This window comes from Podarcis erhardii (genome assembly GCF_964252035.2).
Source record: "Podarcis erhardii genome assembly, chromosome: 1".
Classification (NCBI taxonomy): domain Eukaryota; kingdom Metazoa; phylum Chordata; class Lepidosauria; order Squamata; family Lacertidae; genus Podarcis; species Podarcis erhardii.
Genome location: NC_138497.1, coordinates 84,668,833 through 84,683,929, shown reverse-complemented (window position 1 = coordinate 84,683,929; position 15,097 = coordinate 84,668,833). Strand labels below are relative to the sequence as shown.

Sequence of the window (15,097 nt, the reverse complement as noted above, 5' to 3'; positions counted from 1 at the left end):
GAATAATTTGTATCTGGTTTTATAAAGTTTAACATTAGAAAACAAATGGACATTGACTGGATTAATATATTTTAATAGCAAATTCGTGCTATCTTGATGTAGCCCAAAGGGCACCATGCACACCAGGAAAAGGTATAATCTGACATTTGCAGAAGAGGACAACATCTTTAGGTGGGATGTTTTAGGTGGAGGGAAACTATCAAACTCAGCATGCCATGCAATGCTGTCTCACTGTGGAAAGGAGTGAATAAAACACTGTGGGTGGACATTGCAACATTATGTTGCAGGTCAAACTTGTAGTTTTAAGAAAGACAACAAATGTCTGAAAATTGAGGGAGCCTGGCCCCCTTAAAACTGATACCAAGGGGACCGAGGTGCCTACGATCCCCTAGACGTGGGGCATTGGCACCATGCTTCCTGACTGGCTCTCTTATTAAAAACAGAACTACCCTTAGGTTACAAACTGAATGATCCCTGCTCTTGCTCTTTTAACAAATCTGCTTTGTTTTCTCCGTACTTTAGATATGCAATTTGAGTGGCAATGGAGAAAGCCAATATTACAAAAACAAGAGATTTTTACTTCACAGAGCTCTCTGATCTCCCAGAAGTGCGAATCTTCCTCTTTGTAGCAATTCTGCTGATTTACTTGATCACTCTGGCTGGGAATGGATCAATCCTCATGGCAATAGTGACAGATGTTCACCTCCAGACTCCCATGTACTTCTTCATCAGCAACCTGTCTTTCCTGGATGTCCTTTGTCCAACTGTCACTGTGCCCAAGATGCTCCAGGTCTTCTTATCAGAGGACAAGTCAATATCATTTGTTGGCTGTGTATTACAACTCTTCTTTCTGATTGATGCTGTGGGCACTGAAATTTTATTACTCTCAGTGATGGCATATGACCGCTACGTGGCTATCTGCAGTCCCTTGCACTACACAAACATCATGACAAAATGGCGGTGTGTTCAGCTGGCTGCAGGGACCTGGCTAACCGGCTTCATCAGTTCCATGATTCATACTTCATTGACCTCTACATTATCCTTCTGTGAGCCCTATAAAATTCATCAATATTACTGTGATATCCCACCGTTAATGGCTGCCTCTTGCTCCTCTACCTACCTCCCAGAACTGGCTGCTCTCCTTGTGGGTGGCATTTTAGGAGGTGGTGCATTCCTGGTCACTCTGATATCTTACATCTATATCATCTCTACTATCCTGCACATGCAGTCTGCTGAGGGAAGGCGCAAAGCCTTTTCCACCTGTGGTTCCCACTTGACTGTTGTTTTCCTGTTTTATGGGACCACCATTGCCACCTATGTTCGCCCCACCTCCAGCTATTCGCCCAAACAGGACAGAATTATTTCCATGTTGTATGGGATTGTTACTCCTATGCTAAACCCTATGATCTACAGCCTGAGGAACAAAGACGTTAAGAGAGCCTTGGTCAAAGCCCTCAGGTTTAAAATATTTTCATGAAATGGTTAGGTTCTGTCTTTCCTATCCTTCAATACTCTCAGAATATGTTGGACTTCTGAGCTCATTCTTGACTAATACTTGATTGATCCTTTGAGAGGGAAAGCAAATTAAGTCTTGATATCAGCCCTGGTCCAGATTTTTCTCAGTTTCCACAGGACATATTTTAAGGGAGTAGAATACACAGCCTTTAAAAGGGTTTATCCTGGGCATTTAAACTGTTGTTTTCATAAAGAATATAAGTCTAAAGCCATGACTGTTTTTGGTGTTCAAATTAGTTTTCACTGAAGATTCCATGGGGTTAGTTGTACATTTGTGGGTTCACACTAGTTCACAGTCTTACACCTGGAGTAACAGCAACAGCAACAACAACAACAGGCCTTAATATTTGTGAGTACCGATTATTCAAACTCCTTGCATCAAGGAATTCTGGAATCAGGAGCTTCAATCTGTCTTCATGTAGTGCCTGAGAGTAAGTCCACCTGAATGCAGTGGGAGTTTCTTCTGAGTGTAAACATTTTATAAAAGATATTTGCTCCAATTCTTCCTTTGTTTATCTTTTACTCTCACTATATGTAATTCCCCCTGGCACTGTAGCCCCTATGCTGTAACTCATCTGCATCTAGACTGTATGCTCCTTGACTCAGCACCACTCTTGCTCATGTTTCTCTGAAAAGTGTCATGTATCCTAATAGAATTATAAAAGTATACCTAAACAACTCAATCTTCTTAATAAAAATTGATAATGTTTGCAGATGATATTATTCTGTTCATCACAAAACCTCACAGTTCTGTTCCAATATTGCTGCAAACCATAGATGTTTTTGGCAATATCTGTGGATATACTATAACCTGGTCCAAATTGGAGTTGATGTTAATAGGAAATAACCTTTTTGGTTCAACCGTTTAAACAATACTAATTTTGTATTTGCATAGACAACATTAAATAAAATATGTTTTTTTCATTGTCCTATATTGAAATATTTTTGGCAGAAGGTAACTGAAACTATCAGAACTGCATGGAAAACCTTACATTTACAGAGCAAAATATCCTTTTGAATTATATACACAGCACATGGAACCTTACAAAGGGACAATATGAGTGGACTCTTCGTGCCCTTACCACAGCAAAAAGACTGATTAATTGGAAAAATAAAAATGTGGCTCCCTTCTACAGGGATTGAAGACTTCCACAAACTCACAGTATATGAACAACTTGCATATAAACACAGACTTGCCATGGACAAATTTAATGATATTTGGAGTCCATTATTACAAATACTGTAATAGGTTAAGATCTGGTGAAGTACAATACAGTGGTACCTCTACTTACGAGCACCTCTGGTTACGTATCATTCGGGATATGCAAACTTGTGGCTGTCATTTTAGGAGGTGGTGCTTTCTTGGTTACACTGATCTCTTATATCTATATCATCTCTACTATCTTGTGCATGCAGTCTGCTGAGGGAAGGAGCAAAGCCTTTTCTACCTGTGGTTCCCACCTGACTGTGGTTTTCCTCTTTTATGGGACCACCATTGCCGCCTATGTTTGCCCCACCTCCAGCTATTCACCCAAACGGGACAGAATTGTTTCTATGTTGTATGGGATTGTTACTCCTATGCTAAACCCTATGATCTACAGTCTGAGGAATAAGGATGTTAAGAGGGCCTTTGTCAAAGCATTTCACCTCCAAACATTTTCATGAAGTGGCTAAATTCTCTTTTTTCTGTCCTTCAATACTCTCATAATATGTTTTGCTTCTAATCACATTCTTGACTAATATTCGACTGATCAATTGAAAGGAAATAAAATCTGGTTGATATCCTCCTCAGTTTCCACAGGACATCTTTTAAAGAGAATAATACATGGCCTTTTGTTTTGATATAGGGTAAAGTTTTGACACCATGACTGTTTTTGCTGCTCTGATTTTTTTGCATTGAAGCTTGAGTGGGTTAATTGTGCATTTGTGGGTTCACACTAGTGCACAACATTACATCTGGGGTAACAGCAGCAGCAGCAACAACAACAGGCTCCACTATTTGTGAGTACTGATGGTTCAAGCTCCTTGCAACAAGAATGTTTGGATTCAGGAGCTTCAACCTGTCCACACTAACTGTAGCAGCCTTGCCTGAGAGTAATTACACATGGACTACATGGAACTGGTGGAAATGACTGGCAGAATCTGAGACCAGGGAGAAGAGTCGGTGGAAGAAGATTGGAAGAAATTTAAAGATTATCTACAGAAATATTGTAAAATTAAGGAATGTTAGAAAGATGTTGGAATGGAGTTGCATGGCTTTAGCAGAAATGTTATAAAGAATTAAGTATAATAGATTGTAATTGGATTAAAGGAAAAAATAATGTTAGAATTTGTTAAGTTAAATGATAGGACAGAAGTTTGAGGAAGATGGAAAGGATTTGCTGAAACAATTAATCGAAGTGGAATACAAAAAAAGGGAGGTGTGAGGAGGTCGCTGAAACAAGTAAAAGAAAGTTAATAACATTGAAAGTATAGGTTGTGTTTTTTTCTCTTTCTTTTTTAATTGTTTTTGTTTTATTTTTGTCATGTATATGTAAAATTTTTGTTTTTGTATTGTATTGTATGGTTTTGTTATGTTATGTTTAACATAACTTATGTTTCTGTAACTTTCAAAACTTTAATAAATATTATTCAAAAAAAAAAAGAGAGAGTAATTACACATGAACACAGTTGGAGTTACTCCTGAGGGTTGCAGTGTAAACATGCATAAAATGCATTTGCTCCATTTCTTCCTTTGTTTCTCTTTTACTCTCAATTTATGTAATCCCTTCCGCTATTGTAGCCCCTGTTCCACAACCCACCTGCCTCTAGATTGTACATTCCTTGAGGCAGTATCTCTCTTGCTTATGTTTCTCTGTAAAATGTGTATCCTAACAGAGTTATAAAAGTATACTTAAACAGCTCCATCTTCTTCTCCCACACAAAAAGAATGGGAAGACATTGCTCTTGGAAAAACTATGAACAGCTATGTATATTTTAAAAGTGAAGTTGTTGTTGTTGTTATTTATAAAATTTGTTAGCAACTTGCAACCAAAGAAACAGACAGGAACCCTCTCACATAGATACATTAAAACCAAGAGGAAAAAGAAATACATTAACAACATACCACCCACTTCTAAATGGCCACCAATAGTTAAAGACCAAAGGCCAGGTTATAGAGGAAATTTTTGCCTGGTAGCTCATGCTTTGCTTGCACATGATCCCAGGTTCAATCCCTGGCACCTCCAAGTAGGCATTTGGAAAATATCCTGCCTGAAACCAGGGGCAGCTGCTGCCAGTCAGTGTACCTGCTACTGAACAAGACGAGTCAGTGGCATAGCTCAGTGGAAGGTTGTTTTCCATGTACCTATCCTTTGAATTCTTTTTAACGATGATAACCAATACCTCTCTTTATATTCATGTCGAGATGTGAAGCAAGCAACTTGTGGTGGCACCATGTTTATACAGTGGTAGCTTGGGTTAAGTACTTAATTCATTTCGGTGGTCCGTTCTTAACCTGAAACTGTTCTGAACCTGAAGCACCACTTTAGCTAATGGGGCCTCCTGCTGCCGCTGCACTGCTGCTGCACGATTTCTGTTCTCTTCCTGAAGCAAAGTGCTTAACCCGAGGTACTATTTCTGGGTTAGTGGAGTCTGTAACCTGAAGCGTATGTAACCTGAAGCATATGTAACCCAAGGTATCACTGTATCTCCCCGCCCCCAGGTACATCTGGTGGCATAGGTGTCTACTTTTCAGCACCACTTTGTCAGGTTTCTGTAGGGACTTGACTTGATGTGACTAGCTGTAAATTGCTGGTATTCCATCTGATGTACTATATAGGTTGTAATTTTATATGTGAATGTTTTGCTTTTGTTTTAATGGAATTCATGTTTTATGTTGTAAGCTGTCCTGGTATCATTAATAGAATGATGGCCAGACTAGAAATTGAAATCATAATATTAAAAACACCAAACACTCTCAATGTTACTCAAAAAACTATTCCATCTTTCCTTCCTTCCTTGAATCATGGAATCACTAAATTAAGTCTTCTTGAATTTGCCATAACTTTGGGAGAACTCAGCTACCCTGAATCAGAGTCATAGGATTCAAAACACATTTGGGCCAAGTAAGTTTTTTCACTTGCAACTTCAAGTCAGGAACAGCAAGATGCCCCAGAGACACTTGTCCCAATGTAGACACTTCACCTTAATGCCAGCTCTCCCCATGGCAAAAGGGGTAGTGGAGGGGGGAGAAGGCTTTCCCCTTTTGCCAAATGGCAGTGGCAATATTTCTTATATTATACTTCGGGAAGATGTACATTTCTCTTGACTCCACATAAGTTCTTCACATTGCCCTCTCCTACTGTGGTGCTACAGATTGCAAGGAAAGCAAGAAAGGCAAGTGGGTGAATTTCATTATACTGGCAATCTTAGGCAGTCAAACATTTTAGGTCTGTAGTGCTGTTTTTTTAAAAAATGGATTTATATTGTATTCATTCAGTGTACTAAAGATCAAAGATCAGAACTCACTGAGACATCAGTTGATAATGTTGGGCAAGTTTCCATTTCATAATTATAAGTCCCCTATCTGTATAATGGAAACATTGGTGGGAATGTATAGATATATGGTAGGTTTAGTAATTGTTAGTAGCTTTGAATATAGTGTTGTCATTACCCAAGATTTAAATCTATTTGTGAGAATGTATACTGTAGGTTTAGTGACGGCAGTCCAAAAATGATAGTATCTTTGGCATATACAGTAGAACCTCGTTTTTCTAGTGTCTCGAAAGCCGAATGTTTCGGAACCCGAATGCCTCAGAAGTTGAACGGCTTCCACTGTGTGTTTTTCAATTTTCTCAATGGAAATTGCTGACAGCCCATTGAGCCTCAGTTTTCAAACGTTTCAGAAGTTGAACGGTCTTCCGGAACAGTTTACGTTCGACAACTGAGGTTCCACTGTATCAGCTGATGTAGGAATCCTTGAATTTTGCAGAACTGGGCAACATCTTCAGGGCAAAAAGCTTTAGCAGGTGGGTAACCATCAAACAGCCTGCTCAGTGAGCATGAATGCTAGCTTGCTGTCTGGGGTAAGGTGGAGATAGAAAGGAGTGAATAGAACGCTATGGCTGGACATTGCAACATTGTGTTGCAGGTCAAACTAGTATATTTGATAAAGTTAATAAATATAGCTGTTAAATGCTAAAAGCAAGATACGGTGCAATATATATATATATATATATATATATATATATATATATATATATATATATATATGTATATTAGAATCATACAATCGTAGAGTGTATGATTGTATGAGTGTATGAAAAGGTCCCCAATAGTCATCTTGTCCAAACCCCTGCAATTTAGGAATATCTTTCAGGCTTTGGTACTAATGTATTACCCATCATTCCAGTGGTCTCTAAAATTTTGAACAGAATAATTTACATTACATAGTATATGATACAGTTTATATTATTAAACTATTATTTTCATCAAGTCTGCATTCCTATGCCATAGGATTGTGCAGATCTTCCTCTGCATGATCAGAGAAAGAGAGATATTTCAGTGGAGAGGGATCAGGGAGGTCTCCCTTCAGAAGCATACCCTCCAACATTTCTCCGATGAAAACAGGGGCACTAATAATAATAATAATAATAATAATAATAATAATAATAATGTCCTGCCCATCTGACTGGATAGCTTCCAACATATATAAAAACATAATAAAACATTAAACATTAAGAAACTTCCCTATACAGGACTGTATTCCAATGTCTTCTAAAGGCTGTATAGCTATTTATCTCCTTGGCTCGGGGGTTGCATAGCTCCATACCCTCCAACATTTCTCTGATGAAGACAGGGACATCCTAAGGAAAAGCGGGACATTCTGGGATCCAATCAGAAACTGGGATGGCTTCTGTAAATCTGGAAATGTCTCTGGAAAATAGGGACACTTGGAGGGTCTGCAGAAACAGTCGCAAGATCTCTTGCTATTGCTGTTAGTGCTCTGAAAGTGGTGAGGGAACAAATGGGGCCTTCTGGGGTTTTACTGGGGGTGGGTAAGGGGTGGTTTCAGATCCCCTGCATCCAATGCTCTGCAACCAACACCTCCCTTGAAGTTAGTGTTTGTACTTTTTCCCAAATGGAATAAATGAGAGGGAAATTTCTTTTTTTAAAAATATCCCTCTGAAAGGAGAGTAAAAAGGAACATCAACACTGCCAGTGGTGGTTCATGGTGGGTGGTGGGTGTGGAAGCTCAGGGATGATGAACTGGGTCTGCACTAAGAGACAGCCAAGATGGCAAATTATTTCACAGTGAAAAGTACATACGACCTTGTTTCAAATAATGTTCAATGGAATCTGTATTGATATTTTGGCAACTCTCTTCCACTCAGCTGCCAGTTCCCCTTGGCCTGCTTGGTAGCCGTGTTTGTGGCAGGGATACAGGTATGGTACAAGTTCTATGTGATTAAAAGTCAAATGGTCTATCTGTTATACACTCCTGCTCACCAAGCCCGTTTACCTACTAACCCCTTTGCAAATTCCTACCTCCACACCTGGCCTAACCCCTTTTAAAGGAGGGCTGGTTGGAGGTGTTTTAGAGAGTGTGGTTTCCCACCTTTAAAGCATCAAGGTTTAACAGAGGAGGTAGCTGCTTCAGGGCTATTTGCCAAACTGTTGAAGCCTCCCCTCTCCATTAAACCTTGCTGCAGTCACATTTTACAGACAGTGCCTCTCATCCTTATTTAAGAAGCTCACTTGGACCATCTTACTTCTCACTCACTCACTCACTCACTCACTCACTCACTCACTCACTCACCTGCCTGTCATTGTGTCATCATGCAGGAGTTGGTGTGGCCACCATGTGAACCACAGCATGACAACAGTGTTACTTTTTTTGTATATAGGAAGATATAGACCTACTTATTGTTAGCAGAGTCACTTGAGTAACAGAAGTAGTATCTGGAAAGAAGAGAAACTGAGAATACTTCACTTAGTAAACTGAACAAGAGCAGTATATAATATGAGGAGAAATAAGCAAAGTTTCTTCATTCAGGCCTAGTACATGCCAAGGAGACACACAACTACACAGGGGGAAAACTCATTCAGAACAGCACAGCAAATCAGAACTCAGTAACGATCACAGCATTCTGATTCATTGCAAGAAAACACCTACATCTCTCCTCTTGGTTGGCTGTCTTACTAATGATGGAATTAACCCTTGGGTTACAAATTGAATGATCCCTGCTCTTTCTCTTCCAACATCTTTAACAAATCTACTTTCTCTCTGTGTGTATTTTAGATATTCTAATTGATTAATTTGATTGGCAGGAAGATGGAGAAAGACAACATCACAGAAACAAAAGAATTCTACCTGATCGAGCTTTCTGATGTTCCGGAAGTGCGGATTTCCCTCTTTCTGGTGTTTCTGCTGATCTACTTGATCACTCTGGCAGGGAATGGGGCAATTATCTTGGCAATAGCAACAGAGGTCCAGCTCCAGACCCCCATGTACTTCTTCCTCAGCAATTTATCTTTCCTGGATATTCTTTCCCCAACTGTCACTGTGCCCAAGATGCTCCAGGTTTTCATGTCAGAGGACAAGACAATATCATTTGCTGGCTGTGTATTACAACTCTTCCTTCTGATTGATTTTGTGGGCACTGAAGTTTTCTTGCTAGCAGTGATGGCATATGACCGCTATGTGGCTATCTGCAGTCCCTTGCACTACACAAACATAATGAGCACACGGCTGTGTATGCAGCTGGCTGCTGGGTCCTGGCTAGCTAGCTTTATCCATGCCTTGGTTCTTACCTCGCTGACCTTTACATTAACTTTCTGTGTGCCCAGCAAAATTAACCAGTATTACTGTGATATCCCACCACTGGTTGCAATTTCTTGCTCCTCTACCTACATCTTTGAACTGGTCCTTCTTGTTGTGCCTGGCATTTTAGGAGCTGGTGCTTTCCTGGTCACTCTGATCTCTTATGTCTATATCATTTCTACTGTCTTGCGCATGCAGTCTGCTGATGGAAGGAGCAAAGCCTTTTCTACCTGTGGTTCCCACTTGACTGTAGTTTTCCTGTTCTATGGGGCGACCATGGGCACCTATGTACGCCCCACCTCCAGCTATTCCCCCAAACAGGACAGAATTGTTTCTATGTTGTATGTGGTTGTTACTCCCCTGCTAAACCCTTTGATCTACAGCCTGAGAAATAAGCAAGTTAAAAGGGCTCTGGTCAAAGCACTTGGCTTGAAAAGATTTCCGTGAATGGGCTTGGTTCATTTTTTCCTGTTCCTCAGTACTATCAAAATGTGTTGCTTAGCCCATTCAGAAGTATTCAGCAGCGAGAATATTATTCAGAAGTATTCAGCAGCAAGAATATTATTGGCCCAAAGATGGAAACAGGAACAACTGCCGACGCTCGAAGAATGGAGAATGAAACTGATGGCGTATGCTGAACTGGACAAACTAACAGGAAAGATCAGATATATACGAGATCAAAAGTTCATTGAAGACTGGGGAAAATTTTCAGACTATCTGAAATGTGTATGTGATGAGCAAATAACGCTAGTGGGATTTCAAGAAGTTCTGTAAATGATAGAGGACTATTGTATTGGTGAAAACTAAGTGTGTGAAGGTTTATAAAATGCAATATAAAATTAGGAAATGTGTATTTAAAAAATTTGAGTAATGGATGATTGTCAGAGAGGTTGAAGGAAGTCTAAAAGAGAAAATATGTGATAAATTTAGATTGGATACTATAAATGTATGTTGGAAAATTTAATAAAAAATTGAAAAACAAAAACAAAACAGGAGTATCTCTCAGACTTGGCCCCAATCCCCAACACTGCGCACAGGTCTGTTTTTAAGGGAGAAGGCCACATGGTCTCCTCCCTCTTTCCTTTTCATTTGTCCTGCACAAAGTGAGAAAATCACTTTTGTATGGTGGTCCACATTCCCTCCATGGCTGTAGCAGTAAGCAGGGACAAAGCAAAAGTCGCTAACCTCTCTTTCTTTTACTTTAAGTGGCTATAAGGCTTTAAGCAGGCCTGACACTTGACAAGTCCTCTTGCTCCCTATTGGGCAGGTGGTGTTGCGGCCTGGCACCATCTCCCCTGCACAATCCTGTGGCAGTGCTGGGTGCAGGACCTAGTCAGATCATAGCCTGCCTGAAAATTGGCCAATCACAGGCGGGCTGCTGTGCAGGACCTCCCTGGGGGAGGGGCAAACTGCACTAGGGGGGATAAATACAGAGCCTGCCCAGGCCTCTTCACGCACTTTGTCTCAACTGTGTAATTCCACTCCATTGGAAATAGGCCAGTTCTGCTTGTTTTGTTATTTTAGAAGGAAAATGTGAAAACTCAACCCCCCCCCCCCGCAGTCATAGGGAATGCAGCAATGGTAATAATAATAATAATAATAATAACAATAATAATAATAATAGTAATAATAATTTATTTGTACCCCACCCATCTGGCTGGGTTTCCCCAGCCACTCTGGGTGGCTTCCGACAAAGATTAAAAATACATTAAAATATCACACACAGCTCTGAACAGGGCTGCTTTCAGATGTCTTCTCAATGTCTGGTAGTTGTTTATCTCTTTGACATCTGATGGGAGGGCATTCCACAGGGCGGGCACCACTACCAAGAAGGCCCTCTGCCTGGTTCCCTGTAGCTTTGCTTCTCACAATGAGGGAACCGCCAGAAGTCCCTCGGCGCTGGACCTCAGTGTTTGGGCAGAACGATGGAGGTGGAGACGCTCCTTCGGGTATACGATGGAGGTGGAGACGCTCCTTCGGGTATACCGGGCCGAGGGCATTTAGGGCTTTAAAGGTCAACATCAACACCTTGAATTGTACTCGGAAATGTACTGTGTAAGTCCACAATTTACACAGGGGTTACGCTCCAGGGACATTGCCTAAAGCCAAAATTGTGTATGGTCAAACCCCATTGTGTTCAATGGCAGATGGGATTGCCAAAGGCATTTTTTATTGGAACCCCATCTGCCTTCCTTCCCCTTTTTATTTTTAAAAATTGCCACAAACATAAAACTGAATGTGCACAAGTTAAATGCACATAAATTATGGGATTACTGTACTCCTTTTTAAAATGAGACTGTTTCCCTTTTAACCTTTTAGGTACTAATTTGGATAATTTATTGTTGTTCTGTTGTTCTCCCCTTGCTTGCCTCAGTGTGTGTGTGTGTGTGTGTGTGTGTGTGTGTGTATTTTGCTTTCTCAGAGAATTGTCCAGCACTTTTGTTGTTTATTCTTTTTTTCTGGAGGGGGGGACTAATAACTTGGAACCATGTTCCCTACCAGACCCCCACTTCTTCCCTGAGGAGTGGGTAAGGGTTGGGGGGAGAGAGAGAGAGAGAGAGAGAGAGAGAGAGAGAGAGAGAGAGGAGAGAGAGCCCTTGTTAGGATAAAAGAAGCTTTCTCCATCTTCCATGTGACAGCCCTTTAAATATTTGAAGATGGTTATCATATCTCCTCTAAGCCTCCTCTTTACAAGGCTAAACATACCCAATTCCCTCAACAAATGCTTGGTTTGCAGACCCTTGATCATTGTGGTCGCCCTCCTTTACACACATTCCAGTTTGTCAATATCCTTCTTAAATTGTGTTGCCCAGAACTGGACACAGTATCCCAGGTGTGGTTTGACCAAGGCAGAGCAGAGGGGGACTGTTACGTCCCTTGATTGGGACGCTTTTTTTCGCTCTATAAGATGCACCAGACCATAAGACACATCTAGTTTTGGGAGGAGGAAAACAAGAAAAAAAATATTCTGAATCCCAGAAGCCAGAGCAGCAAGAGGGATTGCTGCGCAGTGATCCCGCTTGTTGTTCTGGCTTCTGGGATAGCTGCACGAAGCCTCTTCAGGGCAGGGGGAGCCTTCATCCCGCTGCCCTGACGAGGCTTTGCACTGCTATCTCAGAAGCCAGAACAGTGAGAGGGTATTTCTGTTGATGCAGCTTAGAATAGCATTATCTTTTGTTTGCCACTGCATCACACTGTAGTTTCATGTTAAACTTGTGGTCTACTAAGATCCCTAGATCCTTTTCACATGCACTACTGGCAAGCCAGGTACTCCCCACCTCCCATTTTATATTTCTGCAGCTGATTATTCCTGCCTAAGTGCACAACCTTGTTAGTTTTGTTAGTTAGTTTTAGCCCACTTCTCCAATCTGTTGAGGTAACCTTGAATTCCGATTTTGTCTTCTGCTGCGTTAGCTACCCCTCCCTGTTTTGTGTCATCTGCGAATCTGATGATCATCCCCTCCATTCTTTCATCCAAGTCATTTATAAATATGTTGAACAACAATGGACCCAGGACAGAACTCATCAGTCATTCATCAATCATAGTTTTGTCTTCACTCATTGGTTAAAAGCATTGAAAGGTGGGAATGGGCTATTTTTTAAATAATAAAAAATAAAGCTCAGAGTATTGGCCCTCAGATAGGCATGGGCCCTAGTGCAATGACTTAAATTGTGCCATTATAATCTGACCATGATTATGCTGTTTTTGCTTAGGAAGGGAGGAATGGGAAAAGAGAGCTAGTAAACCCCATTTCACACAAGACCTATATTCAAAGAGTTTTGACTCCAACTTAAAAACATTTAGAACAGATAGTCATTGTGTACTCTGAGGCATCAGTGAATGCAGGTGTAATACGAGTAGAAAAGGATGTGATAGACATTACTCACTTCAGTGGTTTGGCGCCTGAAGCCCTCTTGTCCAGCAGGAAATTTGAGCAGGTCAGCACAGTATGTGAAGCATCCTATGGAACACCCATGGCTAGTAAACAGAGGGGAGAAGTCATCTCCATGAATAGTGATGGGGGAGAAATACAATTCAGTTTGCATTCAAAGGTGAACCCATCTAATTTCCACTTTCTGGAACAATGAAACACACTGATGTCTTGAAATTTGCTTTTCTCTGAATTTTGCAGTGCAGTTAAATGATGTGTACAAAAATGCATAGATTAGGGGAAAGTATGCCTACAAATGCATCATTACTGAAAACATCATACAAAAATCCATGAGAGAAAATTGATTTTCAAATATGTGTAAATCAGATATGGGGAAATTCAAACTAGAACGCTGCAGAATTTTCATGAGGACTTTAAAAAATACAAACCAATGTAGAAATGTGGACAACTGGAATATGAGAAACTTAAATTGGCAGATTCACTCATCTCTATCCAAGGTACATCCTATAGGGGTTTGACTGACCAGTTGGCTGGCCATCCTGCCACTCCAAAGGTGACAGCTGCCTTTCACCAGAAAATCCAATAGATGGATAACCACTTGTGGGTGGTGGAGGCAGTACAGATGGTCATCCTTTTCCTAGAATGCTTCGTTCATTAAGAGCAGGAACAACAGAATCAGAGACATTTGGCCACAAGTGGCCACTGTAAGGGAAGGTGCTGTTGTGGTTCGAGGACCCGACCCCCCCAATGTGGAATGAATACACAAGGACACGTGATATAAGGTTAATGGGCAAGAAAAGGCCACAGCTTTATTGATTACAGCAGTGATAAGGTATTGGCTTAGGCACTGGATGTTTAAAACAAGGGGGTTTATTCACCAGTAGGTGGAGCCTGTTGATGCTAATCCAACTATAGGCTCTCCCCTGATGTCACCGAGGGTCATGCCATGGCCTCCCGCCAAGCAGGCATCGGACAGAGTACCGCTGGATTCCTTTAACGGAATACCCAAAAATTGAAGGCATGGGCGATGGCCACACCTAGCTCTTCGACACACTACAACACATTATTCCAATGCCTAACCTACCCACCAATACCACGAAAGTTGTGACGATTGCTACGAGGTAGGCGAAAAAACCAAAATGCCTAATGCCAAATGGAAAAATTCCTACCAGGCCCCCTGGACAACCAGGGCGACCAACCTAAGGTCCATAGCAAGGCCAAGGAACTAAGACCCTGAGCTTGAAGGGAGTGGAGGGTGGGTGACTCGCGACGAGATGACGGAGAGGAGAATGAGGCTGAGGAGGGGCTGGCGCCGCAGCACATAGGCTGCTGAACACGCCCCCTTGGAGGCACCTGGTTGGGTGCCTGCCAATGGGCATGGGTGCCAGCCAGGTGAGTGGGGGAGGCAGGGGGCTACCGCCCCTTGCTAGGGGCGGAGCTCGGGCTCCCGCCCACAACCATTCCCCTCTCTTCCAGGGAGGAGAGTCTTTGCTAGAAAGGAGGGAGAAGGAGCTCAGTTTGGAGTAATGCCATTGTTAAGACTTGTTGCATTCTTTTGTCTCTCGCTATTAGTATTGAATAAAACTCATTAAAAAGGACTTTACCTTGTTTTCCCTGCTCTTGCTGCAACTGGGGGAGAAATAGCTTTCTCGTAGCCTTGACAATTCCCTTCCAAGGGAAGCCAACATGGTGCCCTCTCAAAGTTGTAGTTTATATCACCCCTGAGCATTGGTTGATGGGATGTGGGGGGCACCCCATGGGCTCCCTATGGGAAGGTCTTTATCACTAAACACAGCTCTGAAATGGTAATCAGTGTAGCATTTATCTCAGGGTCACAGAATCATAAAATTGTAGAGTTGGTCAACTGTAATACTACTATTTTTTA

At 41.5% G+C, this 15,097-nt stretch overlaps 2 protein-coding genes across 2 annotated transcripts; both read left to right on the top strand.

The window, feature by feature from the left end:
* Nucleotides 1-541: 541 nt before the first annotated feature.
* Nucleotides 542-1,477, top strand: LOC309350945 (olfactory receptor 5V1-like; the record flags this gene model as incomplete). The annotated part of the gene is made up of 1 exon (XM_081878213.1): nt 542-1,477. The coding sequence occupies one exon, from the start codon at nt 542-544 to the stop codon at nt 1,475-1,477; it is 936 nt and encodes a 311-aa protein (XP_081734339.1).
* Nucleotides 1,478-8,830: 7,353 nt separating this feature from the next.
* On the top strand, nt 8,831-9,766 carry LOC309331278 (olfactory receptor 5V1-like; the record flags this gene model as incomplete). The annotated part of the gene is made up of 1 exon (XM_081843416.1): nt 8,831-9,766. The coding sequence occupies one exon, from the start codon at nt 8,831-8,833 to the stop codon at nt 9,764-9,766; it is 936 nt and encodes a 311-aa protein (XP_081699542.1).
* Between the last annotated feature and the right edge of the window lie 5,331 nt (nt 9,767-15,097).